Source organism: Octopus bimaculoides, chromosome 5 (genome assembly GCF_046866305.1).
Source record: "Octopus bimaculoides isolate indiv1 chromosome 5, ASM4686630v1, whole genome shotgun sequence".
Lineage (NCBI taxonomy): Eukaryota > Metazoa > Mollusca > Cephalopoda > Octopoda > Octopodidae > Octopus > Octopus bimaculoides.
The window spans coordinates 106,869,312-106,890,251 of NC_142932.1; the positions used below are offsets into that span (position 1 = coordinate 106,869,312).

At 39.1% G+C, this 20,940-nt stretch overlaps 1 protein-coding gene across 3 annotated transcripts in view; it reads right to left on the reverse strand.

The window, feature by feature from the left end:
• The window catches only part of LOC106874327 (uncharacterized), a 217,444-nt gene that overhangs the window by 16,502 nt on the left and 180,002 nt on the right, over positions 1-20,940 (reverse strand). For 2 of the 3 annotated variants that reach the window (XM_089352893.1, XM_089352891.1), the window contains exons 28-32: positions 19,136-19,314; positions 14,852-14,959; positions 10,317-10,458; positions 9,365-9,594; positions 1,622-1,865 (exon numbers count right to left, since the gene is read on the reverse strand). In XM_089352893.1, the coding sequence (XP_089209019.1) occupies positions 1,622-1,865; positions 9,365-9,594; positions 10,317-10,458; positions 14,852-14,959; positions 19,136-19,314 (903 nt within the window). The remainder of the gene's footprint in view (positions 1-1,621; positions 1,866-9,364; positions 9,595-10,316; positions 10,459-14,851; positions 14,960-19,135; positions 19,315-20,940) is intronic. The other variant, XM_089352892.1, reaches the window with a different exon arrangement.

Below are 20,940 nucleotides of genomic sequence, written 5' to 3' on the forward strand. Positions count from 1 at the left end.
CATTGTTGCAAGGATGTACATGTTGTTATTATTACTGGCATTAAGATTAGTATTTAAGGAGTTGAGGGTGGGGTTGTGGGGTTGTATAATATGATAGCTATTGTATCTGGTGATATTCTCTGTGTTGTTCTCTCTTTTTACAGGGGGTACCGTTGGGCATTGTGGTAAATTTAAGGATTGGGTTTTAGTGGAGGAATTATAGTTGGAGTTACGAGAGTTAGGGTTGCTAAGGGGGGGTCAATTGGTGTTTTGGGTTTATATGTATGAAGCTGGGGGCTGTATTGATTTAACTTATTAGGGTGGAGGTTAGCTGGTTGTGGATTTTTGTTAAGATGTATATAACTTCGGCAATGTTGGTGGTGGTGGTGGAGTAGGACAATTTTATAGATTGGGGGTTAAATATTTTTTTAAGTGGGCTAGATTTAGGGAAATTTTTTCAAGTAGGGTGAAGAAGAGTTTGGGGATTTGAGTCTGAATGTTAAGGCCGAAGAGGGTGAGTGTGGGGGTGGAACCAGATAACATCCTGGGTTCTACTTCACTTAATCTGATTGGGGTGGGGTGGGGGGTTAACTGGGTGGAGATAAGGTTTTGGAGGTGTATGCTAGTGTTTGTTTTGCTGGGTTGTGGTGTATATAAGATTTGGGGGTCATCTGATAGTGGGGGTTGTTTGTTAGGTCGTCTGCTACTCTGAAATATGAATGGGTATTGGAGGGGTGGGATAGAGGGTGGTTTACATTTACAAAATGGGGGTGCAGTACTGGTTTCTGTTCTGAGTTTAGTGGAGAGAGGAATATCCCACATGGAAATGTATTCAATTGAGTATTTATATCCAGCACATAGCAGGGCACGATTGTAATATCCAGCATATTGATCAAATAAATCCTTATTAGCAGAAAGTGAAGAGATTTCTCCCTACATTTATATACTCCTCTGATATTGTGTTCTCTACACATTCTGATTGAAGCTTCCATGCATCAACATGTACATCCTTACAACAATGTAACCTTTAATTTAATCAAGATATCCTTGGCCTGAAGATAACTGGCAGTATACACCTCACTTGGATTTTTACCATTTCTGAGGTTCCACCCATTATGAAACATATATAGCCTGGATCTTACCTACTCCATTCCATATCTCTTGTGTGTGTGTATGTATGCATGTATGTATGTATGTGTGTGTGTGTGTGTGTGTGTGTGTATGTATATGTGTCTATATATATATATATATATATATATTAGAAAGTTTGGAGGTGATGTACAGGAATTATATATTAGAAAATATAATAAGGTACTCAGATATTGGGATCTGTAAATGTACAACCATCCAGATATCTGAGTACCTTATTATTTTTTCTAAGATATATATATATATGGATATATATATATATATATGGATGTATGTATGTATGTATATATATATGCATATACATAAATATGTGTATGTGTATTTGTGTGTATACAGAGAGTGAGAGATAAAGAGAGAGGGAGAGAGAGAGTGACAGAGAGAGAAAGAGAAAGAGAGACATGCAGATAATATGTTCATGCATCAATTTTGCAGCCAGTAAAATAATGAATTCCATAAAAGTCCAAACTGGTGAAACTTATGTAAGAATACATACACAAAACAATGGGCAGCTGATACGATCCAATCTCTATGCACGATTGTTCCCCCGCAAAAATGTGATGTAGTGAAGTATGAACCAGAATATTGTCCAGTAATACGTTGAACTGTCACCTGCCATGGATACCTGCCATATACGGCATCTTTACCATTAACTATTTTAGAGTAGGATGTTTTGTCAATTACTCTGTCAGCACGTTTGGTTCTTACAAGGCGAGGTATTTTGCCACAGACTGGCGGTGCTAAGATGACAATGAAAATAAAATTCTTTCATATGAATAAAGACTAGATATTTAGAATTGATGTTATGTTAGTATTTATTTTTAAGTTTGCATTTTTTATATGAAAAATGTTCAAAAATGTTTAAAAACATCATTTTTCACAATTTTTAAAACTTATAAATTTAAATATAGATCATAATCAAGTTTGTTTTAACATTTTTACCCTTGAGGTTGCATAGGTTTGATAAAGAAATTAAAGACTGAGCCAGGATGAAATCAGATCAAATACATCCTTATGCTTCTAACTAAATATTTTACCATTTAGTTACTTATATTTAGTTACCACAGTCATTTAGTTGGTCTTTTCTCTTGAACTTTTTGCTCAAATAACCTATACGTTCTAATGAGGAGAGAAATCTACAATTTAAAAACCTCGACTATTGCTGGTGGAGATGTCATTACCCATGGTAGATCTAACAATACTGCAAAAGTCTGAGGAAAAAATTGAGACAAAAGCAATTTCTGATTCCCTGAGATTTAGGGTTGGTCTAAATTAGGATGAAATGAAATGTTTCGAGCGGGATCGTTGCCAGTGCCCCTGGAATGGCTCATGTGCGGGCGACACATGAAATGTTTCGAGCGGGATCGTTGCCAGTGCCCCTGGACTGGCTCATGTGCGGGCGACACATGAAATCTTTCGAGCGGGATCGTTGCCAGTGCCCCTGGACTGGCTCATGTGTGGGCGACACATGATATCTTTCGAGCGAGATCGTTGCCAGTGCCCCTGGACTGGCTCTTGTGTGGGCGACACATGAAATGTTTCGAGCGGGATCGTTGCCGGTGCCCCTGGACTGGCTCATGTGTGGGCGACACATGATATCTTTCGAGCGAGATCGTTGTCAGTGCCCCTGGACTGGCTCTTGTGCGGGCGACACATGAAATGTTTCGAGCGGGATCGTTGCCGGTGCCCCTGGACTGGCTCATGTGCGGGCGACACATGAAATCTTTCGAGCGAGATCGTTGCCGGTGCCCCTGGGCTAGCTCTTGTGCAGGTGACACATGAGGTTTTTCGAGCAAGATCGTTGCCGGTGCTCTTGTGCGGGTGACACATGAGGTTTTCGAGCTAGATCGTTGCCGGTGCCCCTGGACTGGCTCATGTGCGGGCGACACATGAAATATTTCGAGCGAGATTGTTGCCAGTGCCCCTGGACTGGCTCTTGTGTGGGTGACACATGAAATTATTCGACTGAGTTCATTGCCAGTGCCCCTGAACTGGCTCTTGTGTAGGACCGTCGTAGGATTTTCGAGAGAGATCGTTGCCAGTGCCCTTGGACTGGCTCATGTGCGGGCGACACATGAAATCTTTCGAGCGGGATCGTTGCCGGTGCCCCTGGACTGGCTCATGTGTGGGCGACACATGAAATCTTTCGAGCGGGATCGTTGCCGGTGCCCCTGGGCTGGCTCTTGTGCGGGTGACACATGAGGTTTTTCGAGCGAGATCGTTGCCGGTGCCCCTTAGCTGGCTCTTGTGTGGGGTTGTTGTAGGATTTTCGAGTGGGATCGTTGCCGGTGCCCCTGGGCTGGGGCTCTTGTGCGGGTGACACATGAGGTTTCTCAAGCGAGATGAGCATGGCCGTTGCCAGTACCGCCTGACTGGCCTTCGTGCGGGTGACACGTAAAAGCACCCACTACACTCTCTGAGTGGTTGGCATTAGGAAGGGCATCCAGCTGTAGAAACTAGCCAAATCAGATTGGAACCTGGTGTAGCCATCTGGTTTCACCAGTCCTCAGTCAAATCGTCCAACCCATGCTAGTATGGAAAGCGGACGTTAAATGACGACGACGACTCTAATATAGTAAATTAGTTTTATGTTTTAGAAACATTAGAAATGAATACAATAAAATTGAATATCAGATTTACACTAAATCAAACAATTAGCTTAATGTAGGATGGCTTTATCTATGAATGCAAATATTAAGATTGGTATCACAAATATTCTAACTGTTAGAAGAGGGAGAGATAATACCTTAACATATTGGACACAAGTGATTATAAGTAAAGACTGGCCAGGAAAAAAGAAATGAAACAATATAGTAATTCTTTATTCTGGAGGGTATATCAAAGATTATTTATCAATATAAGGTGGAGCTTGTGTGGAACAGAAGGTTTTGTAGGAGCCAGGGAGTTAAAAGCTTAAATAATGAAGGAAATCAGTAATCTAGAATAAAATTGTCCCCACAATGACCTCTAAAAATAATCTGAAAGGGGTAGACATTTGAATGAAGGAAAGCTAAAAACATCATATAAAACAAAACAAAAAAAAAAAATTTAAATAACCATTTCTTTTCAAGACTGCTGTGGGGATGGGGTAAACTGGAAGGAAAGGGCAGTGACATCAATAGCTGAGGGACTCCACTGGAAGACAAAAAGGAAGGGAAGCAAGACCAGCATGGTCCTTTTTGGCCTCGGGGTAGTTGTGGTGAATGGACATATGTGAATGAGAGGGTAAGACGGCTTTAGCAGTAGCTACTAGTGATAGGTGAGACAGATTGGCACTAGCATAGCTGGGGAATGGGAAGTGGTAGGGGCAGCCTGCCCTGGGAAGTCCACCCCTGGGTGGCACTTTTCATCCTGTTGTAGGCTTTTGCTGTAGGCAATATGTGGTTTTTTTGTGGGGACCGAGTGCAGAAAATGGAAGGGCCACCCCAGGCAGCACACAGTCTAGCTATGCTAGTGCACATCTTGGATTTAAAAAAGTTAGACAGCTAACACACTGAAAAGTAGTTGAACCATCTTTTATTCCTCACATCACAATTCTCGCACATTACAAGCTATTTTGGTGCTCATACACACATATCTTTTTCCATTGATGTTGTCCCCTTCCATGAGATGGCAGTGAAAATAAGGATTGGCAGTAATGCCATCAGACCTTTCTGTGGGGAAGGAGATGTGATTGCCTGGATCCGTAAAATCAAGATGGTGGCCAGGCTGTAAGGCATTGATGATGTAGCAGGTTTCATGGCTCTATATCAAGAGATGGATGAGATGGACCAACTAGATGTGGTGAAGATCAAGCAGTGCTTAAAGAAAGCCTTTATGGAAGGATTGGGCACTGCGTTCGCCAAGCTGGGAATGGTCAGGTGGACAGGGGAACAGGTAGACGTGTACACAGCAGAGGTTCAGAGACTGGCCATGCTATCTGGTTTTACCAGAGTGGGGCTAGAAAAGGCAGCACGAATGGCCTTTGTAAATGGCTTCTCTGACAACATATCAGTATGACTGCAACAACTACCAGGCAGCAATAAAATAGCGATGAGTGAGCTCATCCCTCAAGCCCAGGTGGAATGCAGCAGCAATGGACAACTGTGGAAGCCAACAATGATACACAGCTATCAGTAAAGAATGAGGAGAGAAAAACTGCCATGGAGTGACAGTGACCATTTATGGGCTGGTGTTTCAAGTGCGAGGGGCCACACAGGGTGAGGACCTGTGTGGAGACAAAGCCTGAACCCGTTTGCAACTGGTGCAAGCAGATAAAGCATATAACTCAAAACTACAGCCAGGGAATAGGCCACAGGGAAGTTGTTGCCTTCCAAATTTCCCCTGCAAGCAAATAGGGGCTCTTGTACAGTCACTGCTCATAGTTGAAGTCTTAGTTGGAGGAAAGGCATTCAGAGGCATGGATACAGGTTGTACATCATCTATCATGACCCTGGCAAAAAATGGAAAGGGACAAGTAGTGTTTGGTTGGTCAACACAGCGAAATTGGATGTAAGGGTAGCAGTGAAGTAGAGATAGTGGTGTGGGGCACAACAGTGAGGTTGCGGGCAATTGTGATTGACTCTGTGATAAATGGAATTGATGTGATCAACTGCTTTGGAGGTGTTAGTGTCAGTGGAGACAGGGTTTCATTTGGTGGTGTGGGAGTGTCATGCGCTGTGAGTGTGCAATATGAGATGGGTAGAGATCCATGGGGGATTGTACTGCTTACACCACTGAGGATAAAGATTTTCAAGCAGTGTTCGATAGTCAGCAGTGGATGGTAGAGTGACACTGGAAAGGGGAGCCCCCAATGCTGATGAACAGGCTGAGATGCTATCAGCATACCTTGAAAGGAGATGCTAGGAGTGAATTTGAAGGAGAAGTAGAGGGATAGATCAAGAAGAATATCCTTATCTCGTGGAAGGAAGAGATGAAGATCAGAGTGCTTCCATTAATGGCAGCGAGGCAGCTAATGAAGGGCAAGGTCAGGCTGAGACTGGACTTCCAAAAGATGAATGGCCATGTATCATGACACATGGGCAGTGAGGTGACTGACATCTTTGGAGAGACATTGTGTGAATGGAGATAGATGACAAGGGTGGCAACGATTTTCAACTTGAAGTTGGAATATCTGCAGCTTCATATGAGCAAGAAACTGTGGCAATATCAGCTGATATGATATAAAGGCTGATATGATATAAAGATATACTGTTGGACTAAGTTGGGGTTTGGGCTGAATTCTGCACCAAAGATCATGGCAACAGTGCTCAAATCTACCCTGGGAAAGGTGGACAAGGTAAAAATGGCCACCAGTTCCTATATAGATGACATCTGGGTAGATAAGACTGTAGTGTCTGCTGCAGAGGTCATAAGTCACCTAAAAATATTTAGGCTGACTGCGAAACCACCAGAGTCAATGGTTGAAGGAGCTGCACTTGGGCTCAAGTTTCAAAGAGGCAAAATAAGTGTGTTGGTGTTTCGGAGAGAGAATGAGATCCCGGAACTGGGCACCAACATCGACAGAAGAGAACTATTCTCGATATGTGGGAGACTAGTAGGTCACTATCTAATCACAGGATGGCTTTGAATAGCATGCAGCTATATCAAGATATGAGCAGATGGGGCAAGCTAGGGAGACAAAATGGGAGAGAGGATGGTGGCGATGATGCAAGAGATCCTAGAGAAGGTAAGAGCAGAAGACCCAGTAAGAGGATGTTGATATGTTCCCAAGTTGGGGAATGGGACTGAATGGTGTGATGCTAGTAGCATAGTGATAAGGGTTGTCCCAGAAATTAGAGGTGTTGAAGTGGAGGATGCAGCCTGGCTCCGAAAAACATGATTACAACCACATCAACATGGCTGAGCTGGACGCAGTGCTGAAGGGGGTGAATTTGACCCTGAGAGTGGGGCTGCATTCCATCGAAATCCAAACCAATTCAGCTACTGTGCTTGGATGTGTAGGATCAGTGATCACTGATGAAAAATGAGTTCAAACCACAGGGGCTGCAGAGATGTTAATAAAGTACTGCCTAGGGATTCTGAGGGAGCTAGCTGCCAAATTCGGTTTGAAGCTGAGCATGATCTTTGTGCCCTGAGAGAGGAATAAGATAGACATTCTAACCAGGGTGAAAAAGGCTGGTTGGTGGTGCCGGAAGATTCAGAGTGGAGAATAGCTGCAGTGTGTCAGCAAGGTGACTTGGAACAAAGGAGACTGCATGCCATGCATCATATGGGTGTGGATAGAAGCAGGAGGTTGACTCCAATGTCACTAGGCAGAGCATTCAAAAGGTAGTCAGGAGCTGTGATAGGTGTCAATCTATCAACTCTGCACCAGGTATGCACAAGTCAGGAAACATCTCACTAGAGTACAACTGGAGACGACTGGTGATAGATGTGACACACAACTAGCAGGAGATGTATCTTTTGATGGTCGATTACAGATTGAGTCAGATGGCCATATGGAGGGAAATGAAGATGGGTACTGCAGATGAGGTTGTATGTATATCCTGAATGAGTGGGGCCCTGTGGAGGAATTGCTGATGGAAAATGGCACCATATTTCGTTTGGAGGTGTTGTAGGAGATGCTTGGTAAGTGGAACGTGTGCTGCTTCTTAAGAGCAGCATACAAGCTCAATGGAAATGGAATCATGGAAAGACACCATCACACAATCACAGCCATGGTGGAGAGAAGAGGCATCTCACCACTGGAAGTGGTATTTTGGTACAATACATCACTCCAATCAGGACGAAGAGTTTGTGCTACATAGAGTGATATTCAGGTATGAACGGTAGCATCCGTGCACATTACAACATGCTGTAGAAGAGAAGGAGCCTGCCTTCGTGTAGGTAGAAGAGGAAGTCAGGGTCAAGCCCCCAAAGGCACACTGCACATAGCAGTGGAGCAGAGGGACAGTGATGGCTGTTAATTCCAAAAATAATGTCTCTGTGGATGAAATGTTTTGGATGTTTGCAGAGTTGTCACTTCGTTGGATGATGAAGGTAAAGGAGAGGAAGCAAGTGAAGCTCCATCGCTGCAGAGATCACACCAAGTGAGACCTCTGCCTGGGTAGATAGCAGATTTCAACATGAAGTGAAGCGAGGAGGTGATTTTTGAGATCCGGGGAGGGGGGGGCGTGTAAGGATGGGGTGAACCAGAAGGAAAGGGCAGTGATGCCAATAGCTGAGGGGCCCCACAGGAAGAAGAAGATGGAGTGATGAAGTGAAGGAAGTAAGACCAGTGTGGTCCTCTTTGCTCCTGGGGCAGTCGTGGTGAATGGACATGCATGGATGCGAGAGTGAGATAGGGCTTTAGCAGTAGCTACTAGTGATAGGCAACATGGGTAGGGTATGCCTTGGATTTAACATAGCTGGACAGCTGACACTGAGAGGTAGGTGAACCTTGTTTTGTTCCTCACATTACAACTGCAAACCAATTTTGGTTTTGGAGGAGATGTGGTATAGTTAATGACTTAGTAACTTTTTTAATTGACTTTAGAGAATTGAAAGGCAAGTAAATTGTGGTTTGCATTCAAATATATACCAAATATATATATATATATATATATATATATATATATATATATGTGTGTAATATAGTTCAGTAGGCACGAACATACTAAATATAGTGGGCTATATTGACAAAAAAAAAAAAGATTATTAGCTTGATGATAATTTCTTGTCAAAATAATCAAGCGGCATAAATCCATCAATTTAAATTAAAAGAATACAGCTGAGAATATGTTTGATCTTTGACATCTAGAGACAAATTTGGATATGTTTTGTTCTTAAACAGAGCATAGTCTGTTATTGCTATATCTGAGACTGACTACAAAGTTACATAGGATTTTTATGAATAAACACTGAGTTGCATTATAACTTGTTAAAAATTTCTATGGGAAAGGGATTCCTAGAGACACCGGAGTATAAAAAACACAGTTTAGTGGGCACTTACATACTGACTGCAGTGAGTCAAGAAATTCTAATGAATTAAAATTACATCTGCAATGAGGAAGAAGAAAATCATTGTCTTAATAACTAAGGAGGAGATAATGGTGGAATTTAAATCCACAAAAATTAAATTAAAAATAATTAAAAAAGGAATGTTGTAGAAAGTGAATCTGATCTTTGATAGCATAGTGACAGCCCCTAATGCATTTCAATCTCATTAAACCTCATAAATGGAACATAATTTAATCTGTACTGCCATTGTGATTGTATCAGGATATAAGAAAATGCATTGGCTATCATCTTTACTTACCCACAGTGGTTGTTGTTGCTACAGTAGTTGATGTAAGGAAAGTAGTTGTTGTTATTGCATCTTTGTAACATTGCACACCAACATCTTCTGTGTGGTCACAGTCATGTTCACCCCGACGATTTCCTTCACAATATCCAATACTGTCTTCATCACCAAAGCATTCGACCTCATCATACCAAATAATACCTTTACCTTTTCCATAGGTACCTCCTGGCAAAGCAATACCTGATCTAGAAAAACATTAAGACATGGGATATAATAACAAAATCAGTACAAAATAACTAAAGGTGTAATAGAAACGAAGCAAAGATTTAAATAAATGGCACATAAAACTATCTTTTAGCTGTAAAAAAAATCTTCCTTCTGTTACAAATAACTGTTCAAATTTACAAGGAACATTCTGAGGGCATATGGCCAAGTGGTTAGCGAGTTGGACTCATGATCATAAGAATGTGGTTTCAGTTCCTGGATCAGGAATTGCATTGTGTTCTTGAGCAAAACACTTCATTTCATGCTGCTCTAATCCACTCACTTGGCAAAAATGAGTTAATCCTGCAATGGATCAGCATCCTGTTGATGGTATTACACCACAGAATCTGGGAAACTAGACCTATGACTCTATATGATTCAGGAAGGTTAGGAGAGGTGCATGGCTTAGTGGTAAGGGTGTCAGATTCCTGATTGTTAGATTGTGGTTTCAGTTCCTGAAGCAGACAAAACACTTCATTTTATGTTGCTCAAGTCCACTCAGCCAACAAAAATTATTCCTGTGATGGGCCAGCATCCTGTCCAGTGGAGAGTATGTATGTGAGAAAATCTGGGAAACTGGCTCTATGTGTCTATATAACTTAGGAAGAAACTTCACCCTTTTACTCAAAGTAAAACAGTATAAAATAGTAATGATTAATCACAAATTAGACAAAGAAAGATATCAATTAAATGAATGGCTTACTTATATCCCAGCTGCTTGCAAACAACAGTGGCATCTTTGTCGTCAAAATTGTCATCACATATAGTACCAGTGATGTTATTGATGGTTATTTGAATCCTTCCATTACTAGGGTTAGTACCATTGACTAATTTCACCGAAGCAGCTGTAATATGTGATAGAAAAAATAATTGCAGTGGTATCACTAGATTATATGTAAATATATATCATGACTGCTGCAAAATACTCAATGCTCTGTGAACACTGTAAAGGCTGCAAAACATGACATGGACATCTTGAAAACCAAGTTCAACCAAACTGTAATAATATTTGGGTGTGTTTCCAGTGAGGATGATATCATGTCACCCCACACTTTTGAACAGGGCCTTAGGCTCAATTCAAATGGCTATATGAAGCTGCTGGAGGCTGTGGTCAAACTTTGGCTGGAGAGGATTGCTGTTGGAAGGTTATATGTATCACAGCAGAATTCAGTTCTTTGCCATACTTCTAGAGTCAGAAATAGTTGTTACCGAATTTCTATGACTTCACCAACCCCATTTTCTGGCCACCTAATTCCCCTGATTGTAATGTGTAGGGCATGGTTAAGAAAGACACCAACTGCTCTGCCTGCAATACCAAGGCTGAGTTGGTGGCTAAGATCAAAGATTTTGTCAGGGATACAGTGAGGAATGTATGTTTCAAGTTCCAGAGCCATCTTGAGGCCATGATAGAAGCTGAGAGTGGCTACTCTAAATAAAATGTTTTCTTCCAGCCAAAACCAAGTTGATATCTTTTGAATTTTAAAAAATCTTTTATTTTTGGATGGCATAGTGTGTTTTCTTTTCCTTCTATGCAAACTGTCAAATTCAGCCTGAGCACCCTGTGTGTGTGTGGGTGGGGTGGGGTGGGGTGGGGTGGGGTCACATAAGCGGTGCAGCAATATCAGAGGAGGGTTAACTGGAAACAGCTACAATAAACACAAAAAATGTACTGAAAACAGACTCCATCAAATGCCAGTTGGGTAAGCTAGAGGTAGTTGATAGCTTCTGTTACCTAAGTGAAAAAGTCAGTAGCAGAGGAGGATGCTCCAAGAGGGTAGCTGCAAGAATAAGAATAGGCTGGCCAAAGTTCAGAGAGCCCCTATCTCGGCTGGCAACAAAGGGCCTCTCCTTCAGAGTGAAAAGCAGATTGTATGATGCCTGTGTGCAAACAGTTGTGCTACATGACAGTGAAACATGGGCTGTAACCATTGAGGACATGCATAGGCTTGAAAAATATGAAGCTAGTATATTCTGCTGGATGTGCAATGTCAGTGTGCAGGTATAACAAAGTATAAGTGTCTTGAGAGAAAAGTTTGGCATACGAGGCATCAGATGCGGTGTGCAAGAGAGAAGACTGCATTGGTATGATCATGTGATGCATATGGACAAGGACAGTTGTGTAAAAAAGTGCCGATCTCTAACCATGGAGGGAACCTGTGGAAGAGGTAAGACATGAAATGAGGTGGTGAAGCATGATCTTTGAATGTTGGGCCTCATGAAGGCAATGACTAATGACTGAGACTTCTGGTGATACACCATGTTTGAGAAGGCCTGTCAAGCTAAGTGAAATTGTAGTCGTGGCTGATGCCAGAGTCATGTAATTGGCACTCATGCCAGTGACATGTAAAAGAGCACCTTCCAAGTGTTTGGCCTCATGGAGGCAATATGGCCAATGCCAGCGTTGCATAATTGGCACCTGTGCTGGTGGCATGGAAAAAGCACCTTTCAAGCGTTGGGCCTCACAGAAGCAATGACAAATGACTGAGACCTTTGGCAATATGCCATGCTTGGGAAGAAAATCCATCAAACCAAGTGGATGCTGATGGCACATAAAAATCACCTGTTGAGTGTTGGGCCTCATGGAGGCAGTGTGGTTGATGCCCGTGTTGCATAATTGGCACCTGTGCTGGTGACACATAAAATGCACCTTTTGAGCATTGGGCCACATAGAGGCAATGACAAATGACTAATATCTATGGTAATATGCCATGCTTGGGAAGAAGACCCATCAAGCCAAGTGAAATGATAGTCATGGCAGATACTCTTGTCATGCAACTGGCATCTGTGCCAGTGGGATGTAAAAGCACTTATTATACTCTTAAGCATTAAGAAGGGCATCCAGCAGTAGAAACCATGCCAAATCAGACTGGAGTCTCATGCAGCCCTTCAGCTTACCAGTCCTGGTCAAACCGTCCAACCAATGCCAGCATGGACAACGGACATTAAAAGATGTTGATGATGGTGATGATGATATATATATATATACATATCACTATATATGTAGTAAAGTTTCTTTGTTTATTGTATAGGCAGTAGTTTGAAGTGTTCAGATAAAAAGCCCGAGATGCAAAGGTATAAAAAATATATTGAATTAAAACTGATATATGCAAATGGTGGTGCCCCAGCATGGCCACAGCTCATGAGCTGAAACTAGATAAAATGAAAATGAAAATGATACATTGATCCATGGCAGAATATATATTTATTTAAATTGTTGAACTTCTCTGAAATTCTCCTGAACATTTTTTTGTAACTAAATATATATATATATATATTTTTTTTCCAGAATGAGATAAAAAAAAAACAAGGCTGTGAAGATTTTAGAACATTTATAAATAGAAGGTCTTACAGCTGTTTCCAGGATATTTATTATGTCCCGTCATCAGAGACAGTGTGAGAAAATGGTTAAGCAATAGTTAATTTAGATAAGATACGAAATAGAGAGTGAAGTGGAGGAATGAAAATAGATGTGCATATTTCTCATCTATTTTCATTCCTCCACTTCACTCTCTGTTTTCTATCTTATCTAAATTAACTATTGCTTAACAATCCTCTCACACTGTAGCTGATGAAGGGATATAATAAATATCCTGGAAACAGCTGTAAGACCTTTTATTTATAAATGTACTAAAATCTTCACAGCCTTGGTTTTTTTATCTCATTCTGGAAAAATTTTTTTTTATATATGCACATGGTGATACATTGGACTCCTTATTCGCATAATCACCGAACCTGGAGCTTAACTATGGTCTATCCATAGCACTTACTCAGCATCACCTGACACCTTTGGGTTTTATTGACACCATTACCTCTCATAACCCTCTCTCTCTCTCTCTCTCTCTCTCTCTCTCTCTCTATCTATCTATCTATCTACACACACACAGACACACACACACACACACACACACACACACATATATATATATATATATATACAGAGAGAGAGAGAGAGATAAACTTACTTGGAAATGGATGCATGGCATTCAATCATACAATAATATAAACAATATCTTGAACTGGTTTGCTGAAGATCCTATGTATGTAGATATAATAGTTGGTGTTGTATTCATGTTTACTGTTGCGTTATAGATAATATTGCTTGAGAGACAATTTCCTTCAAGAGAACAGGATAAAGATGTTCTGAAATTGCAGTTGTTATCATGTGTATGATTTAGGTTTTCCCTTTTAGACAATTTTTGTAGGTTGTAATTAGCTACAGTTTTTTTTCAAAGTTGTTCTTTGTAGACAATGACAATTTTATAGTGTTTGTGTATTAGTTTGTAGTAATTGTGGTTAGGGTAGAAGTGTTTTTTGCAATATTTTGAAAAATAATTTAGCTTGCATGTTGAAGGGTGGGACTAATCCAAATGATTTTCCTTTTTCTATTCGTACTTTTTTTTTATTCATTGTAGGAAGTTTATTGTTTATACATTGCACTTTGTCTTTGTAACCACTGTTCTTGAGAGCTTCATTATATGGAGTTGCTATTTCATTTTGTATTTTTTCATTTGAAGATAAAAAAGAAAGTTTTAGAAATATGTTCCTTACTAGGTTTTTAATAATGTTTTTGGGATGGTTGGATTGTCTATATATATACTAAAGGAGTTAGAGGTGATGACTGGCAGTAAGAGAACGTGAAAGTAAAGTGTACTTGGAATAGTTAGTCCAATGTATATACAGGCTTTGAAATTTTTCTATACATCAATATAAAAGATAAAATCATTTACATAGTGGCCATATTCTTAGATATTGATGTGGTCTTCATTCTAAGATAAAACTTTTACACCTATTCTTTTACTTGCTTCAGTCAGATGACTGCGGGCCATGCTGGAGCAACACTTTGAAGGGCTTTTTAGTCAAACAAATCAACCCCAGGACTTATTATTTAAGCTTAATATTTATTCTATCGGTCTCTTTTGCTGAACCACTAAGTTACATAGACATAAACACACCGACACCAGTTGTCAAGCGGTGATGGTGGGGACAAACACAGTCACAAAGACACACACACACACATAGATATATACATATATATATACATATGACAGGCTTCTTTCAGTTTCTGTCTACCAAATCCACTCACAAGACTTTGGTCAGCTGAAGGCTACAGTAAAAAACACTTGCCCAAGGTGCCATGCAATGGGACTGAACCTGGAACCATATCAGCTACTTTAACCTTTTTCATAAATGAAGAGAATAGATAATGTTTGTATGTTTAGATATCATAATTATACTCACTGCAATATTTTTCATCACTGTTATCACCACAATTATTAACTGTGTCACATATTTGGTCTATATTTCGACACTGTGAGTTAGCACATTCAAACTGATTTGGGGGGCACCCTGAAATATACAAAAAAAAAAAAAAGCCCCATCAAAGTAATAAATAAAATTATTTCTTCAATATAGATAACTTTAAAAAATGTGATAACAAGTGGAGTTTATATATCATAAAAACATAAATATCTTATGTGTAAATAAATATTTTTAAAATATAGAGTTATTATACACAATTATATTCACTTTAATATTGTGTTGTTCTTTTTTAAAGAATTTTACACCTAATAATTCTGTATTAGTAGTATTGGTTTAGTAGAGTACATTATAGCCAGTCCTCACTCATGAGTAAATATGGCTTGGTGACATGTATCATGCATTCATGAATTGTTTCAGGTAGATACATAATTGTAAGCAGACATAGATACCTTTTCAGTGTTGTTACCCCTAACCTAGGAGTCCAACCAGGATGTGAATGCTGGGGAAAGAGAAGGCTGTGCTGGCACTCTGGTTGGTACGCATTATAGCATATACATTGGGACAAAGTGAAACAAAGTACCTAACTTAGAATACAACACACCACCCAGTCCAGGAACTGATCCATACAACCTTATGATTGTGAACTGAACACCCCTAACAACTTAGCCATGTGTCTTCACATCATTGGTTGAATAGTTTTCCAAATACAAATGTAATGCAAATATTTTGATTATGTTTTCAGTTTGGTTATATTTCTTATGTTATTTTGAATTTCACTATTGCTGTGAGGTCAGATCAGATCATATTATCCATAACAGTTCATAAGTTTACTTTCTGGAGCACAAAGACTAGCAATTTTTGAACCATTGATAAGCATATTGGCTTTATTTTTATTAACTTAGTATATAGAGGAGCTATAGTCCACAATAATATATTATTTTAAAAAGAATTTCTAGACAAATGTGAAACAGATTGTTATTGTTGTTGTTTAGCTCTCGGGTCAGCCTTTATTGAGCAAACCTATAAACAGAGGCATTCCAACCTTGGCCATCCTATCTTTTACATATCTAGAACTATATTGTTCAATGTGGCCTTTTTTTTTTATTAATCAGAAGTGCTTTGAAGGAGATTTGGCTGCTATTTTTAACAGGTCAAGGCTCTCACATTGGTTGATAAAATAAGCATTAGTAGTATGTTTGTCATCATGCTGACTGAGACAAATCGTATATAATTCTTCTATATCTAACAAATTGCAATCTTTAGTGTTGTAAGGCAACAGCCTAACAATCTATCAACAGCAATTTCCTTTAAACAAATATATTAACATACTTGAAACACTTATTAGAACACTTTTCAATTATCTTGATTTCTTTATAAAGACTCAAGTCCTTTATAAGAACAAGAATCAGTAATGATTGCCCTTTCAGATATTTAAACTACTCAGTTAGCTGCAAACCAATATAAGAGAGCCTCTACACAGATACTCAAATGGGATGATCATGGTCTGTATGTCTATGAGCATAGGTTTGTTCAATCAAAATCAAGTATAGAGATATGTGGATGCAATAGAAGGTTTCTTTAAAGTCAGTCTCAGTAATCACAGGTCATTTTTTAAAATACAAGTGAGACATAATGTCACAACATTGGCAAAATGCATATGGTTATTGAAAGTAAATACTGAACATCACTAGAGATTTCTGGAAAAGTTCAGACTTTGCCTCAATGGTAGTAGAAGGTGCAGGCTTTGTTTAACAGAGAAAAGGATTATGTTGAAGGATACACTCCACCCAGCAGTCTACCTGAACTCTAAAAGTTAAGTATTATCTTCTTGCCCTTTACAAATATAGAAAACATATGTTGGTTAGTTCCACTGGTCAAAACCACGAGTTAGCTCCTTTCCATGAGCAAACCTTTCACTATAAACAACAAATTAATTTCTCCCACACCCTGCACTCATGCACATTCATGATCATGCATGCCCTTCAAAAATCTCCTGCCCATTGCACTACTTCATCTTTTAAGTGTCTGTTACTATAGCTCCAGGCCAACCATCTTGTGAAAGGATTTTCTAGAGAGAAACTAAAAGAAGCTTCATGTATGTGTGTGTGTGTGTGTGTGTATCTGGCTTGCCTTTCAACCTGTAGGATGTCCAAAGCTTAGTGGAATTGCCAGTTTAGTTACTGACAACCCAACGATGCAGCAGATTGTACTGGATTACATATTACCAGTAGACATCATGAATGACCAGACACAACAGCCTTCCAATACTGTGTATATGGACTTAATAATCCAGCTATTTCTCATGGAAAGTCGTTGTTTCTGCAGTAATCATCAACAAATTAGTGTCTTTGGTGCAGAAGACACAGTGGCTGCACAGTGGATCAACATATTTTCAACAATTAGAAGGCACAACAGAGAACCATGAGAATGAGAATGTAGGCATGGTATATCACATTATTGAGAGTAAGAGATCCCTCATCCTTATCTGGACACCAGTCTAGGAGAAGGAAAACTTTGATGTATAATCTGCAGCTCAATAACAGCCAATGATGTTGTCTAGGTTTTTCTTTTGGGGTATTTGTTACTGTTGTTCAGAGAGTGGAATTGGTTGTGTACAAGGCCTTTCCTTAGTTTAAAAAGCATCATGCACAGGCATCAATTGGCATACCAACAGTGTCATCATCATTCACCTTTTTTTTTTTACTTTTGGAAGGCTCTAAAAAGCAAACCACATTCAATGAAAATTAATAATAATAACAATGATGTAATCAATGGCAACAGGGGCTCTGGAATGAACTGTGAAAGGGTCTGGTTTAGCAGGTGTCCTGGGTTATTGTTGTTGGGATAATAGTGATAATGGTACACCCCTCCCACGTGTCAAGTGGTATGTGTTAGTCGTTATAAATAAGGTAACATCAGTCAGTATAAAGAGAGCAAATGAAGCAGACAGTCATAGATAGTTGAGTGCAAGAATAACAGCTAAACTGCAAGAACAACAGTAGAAACAACAGCAGCAACAACAACAACTGCAAGAACAACAGCAGCAGCTACAACAATAACAATTACTATATTCAGCAACAAATACTGCAATTAATGAAGAGTAAGTCACCAGGAAATGCTGAAAAAAATTTGAGGGTTGCAACAAGTATAGTGAAGAAAATGCACCATTTGAGTGTGGTCATTGCCAGTGACACTTGACTGGCTCCTGTGCCAGTGGAACATAAAAAGCACCCACTACACTCTCAGAGTGATTGGCATTAGGAAGTGCTTCCAGCTGTAGAAACATTGTCAGATCAGATTGGAGTCTGGTGCAGCCTCTTGGTTTGCCAGTCCTCAGTCAAACCGTCCAACCCATGCCAGCATGGAAAGCGAACGTTAAACTATGATGATAATGATGATGATGATGATGATGATGAATGGTTCTTACTTGGACACAAACCCACAAGTTTTGGAGAAGGAAATTCAATTGACTTCGTTATTTTACTGATAATTATTTTCTGTTGGACATAAAATAAGTACCAGTCCACTCACTTCAATTCACTCCCTAATGAGTAAAATTAATATTCTCCAGTATGAGTGATAGGAAGAAACATAAGAGCATTGTAGTTCACTTGAAGCATTGTAATATTGAAGAATGTAAAAAGAGGGAAAACAGACAGCTTTTGACAATGTGGAAAGTTTAATAAAACCTTTATATTTCAGGCACAAAGGCCCATCTTCAGAAGAAAAGAACAATCTAAGAAAAGTCCAGTTATGTAGGAGTCATTAATCCATTAAAACTCCCCAGCAGTTATGTAACAGCACCGATTGTTCTCCAAACGTAGGTATAATCAATGTCCCATGCTTTGGCATAAACAAACAAACACCCAGCTATTGCTATAAGCTACTCACCACTTGTAGTGTGACGGCATTATATCAACAGTAGTAGTAGTAATAGTAGTGCCAGTCGCCCTTTAAGTGTTGCCAGCTGACCGGTGTTTGTTGTTTGTTTACACCATAGGTCCTCAAAGTGGGTGCTACAATGATTATACCTACACTTGAAGAGTGACTGCTGCTGTTACATGAACACAGAAGAGTTTGAATGGATTAACAGTTGCTACATCACTAGACTTTTCTTAGACGGTTCTTTTCTTCTGAAGATGGACCTTTGCAACTGGAACATGAAGAAACAATTTAATGTAATTCAATTCGACATATTTAACACAACAGGTTCTTCTATAAGGATAGTGTACAAGTTCTGATACAATACAAAAACAATCTTACCTTTGTCTAATTTACAAATGACACTAGCAGTCTCATGTCTTTTGCAGTTGTGCTGACGCCATGGACTTTTGGGACAGTCTAACAAGCTTGTTTCATTTCCTAAACATTCAACATTGGTTAGTAAGAAGTTCGCATTTCCAGGTCCAAAATTGGAAAAAGGAATAGCTTTGACTGCAGCTCTAATAAGTAAACAAAAAAGATTATATATATATGTGTGTGTGTGTGCGCATGTGTGTGTGTGTGTGTGTGTGTGTATACATATACATACACACAAGCGCGAGCACACACACACACACACTCACACATACACACACATACACACTCATATATATATATATATATATATATATTGTATATGTGTATCTGAGTGTGTGAAGGTGCATGACCAAGCTGCTAGGGTATAGCATTCACAATCACAAGATATGGTTTCAATTCCTGGACAGGGCAGTTTATTGTGTTCTTGTGTAAAACACTTCACTGCACAGTGCATTAGGACACTCAGTTGTAAATGAGTAACATTGTGACAATCTGGTGCCCCATTCAGGGGTAGTGATGTAACTACAACAACTTATATGTCATGGAAACCAGGTAACCAGACTTAAGATAATGTTTACTTATACTCAGACAGGTTGATAGATAGATAGATAAATAGATAAATAGATAGATAAATAGATAGATAGATAGATAAATAGATAGATAGATAGATAAATAGATAGATAGATAGATAGATAGATAGACAGACAAAGAGATAGGCAGACAAATAGATAGATAGATAGATAGATAGATAGATAGATAGATAGATAGATAGATAGATAGATAGATAGATAGATAGATAGATAGATAGTCTGTACATGTTATGCTATATCAATTTTGCAATGCTCAGAATTTGACTCTCTAATATTTCAATAATTATTATCTCATAACAAGAGCATTCAGAGAGCACAAACCTCCACCAAGGCAACACTGACGTCCTCTCAACAATTAGGTGGAGATGACTTTTAAAATGAGAATATCTGAAATAAAGTCGACTGCTCTCACAAACAAGAATACTGAAAATGAACCCAACCGCTCTCAAAAATTAAGTAATAAAATCAGAAAAGTAATCCAGAATCCTTGTCTGGTACTGGATTGATCACAAAATCTAATTGGTTTGTGCCAGTCACGAGGCTAAACATCCCTGAAAGTTTCATTCGAATCCATCAAGCAGTTCTTGAGATATCTTTTCCACAGGCAAACAAACATGAATGAAATCAATACATTCACTAAGGCGGAGGTAATAATAGAATTTCTATCATAGCACACAAACTATAATGAAGTACCTTTTTATACAAAATAAGAGTTCAGATCCTGCTATGAAAGCAATAATCCCAACTAAAAGAGAGATGTTATTATTATTATCAAACACTTTTACACCATTACAGAAAGATGTCATAAAGATATTAAAATCCATGTGATGCAATTTTTTCTGGATTTCATAAAAAGCGGATATGCTGGAGTAGTTCCTTATAGAAGTTTCCAAGCCTTTAGATAAACTTCTTCTCAGCACCTCATGATAAAAAAATACATTTTACAGTTTCAAACTTCTTTCATTCCATGTAATTGTAAGTAGTGTCAGCTTAGAATACAAATTTACACATAGTGGACTGGGCTGCAAAACATTACCTATTTACTCAATCTTTGATCACACTGTTTACATAGATACATTTTTTTTTTTGTGAAATGTTGTGACTGTACTGGCTCTGAATTCTAAAGAAAATCTATAATCATAAAATGAAAGTTAAAGCACTGTTAACACATAGAAGGAC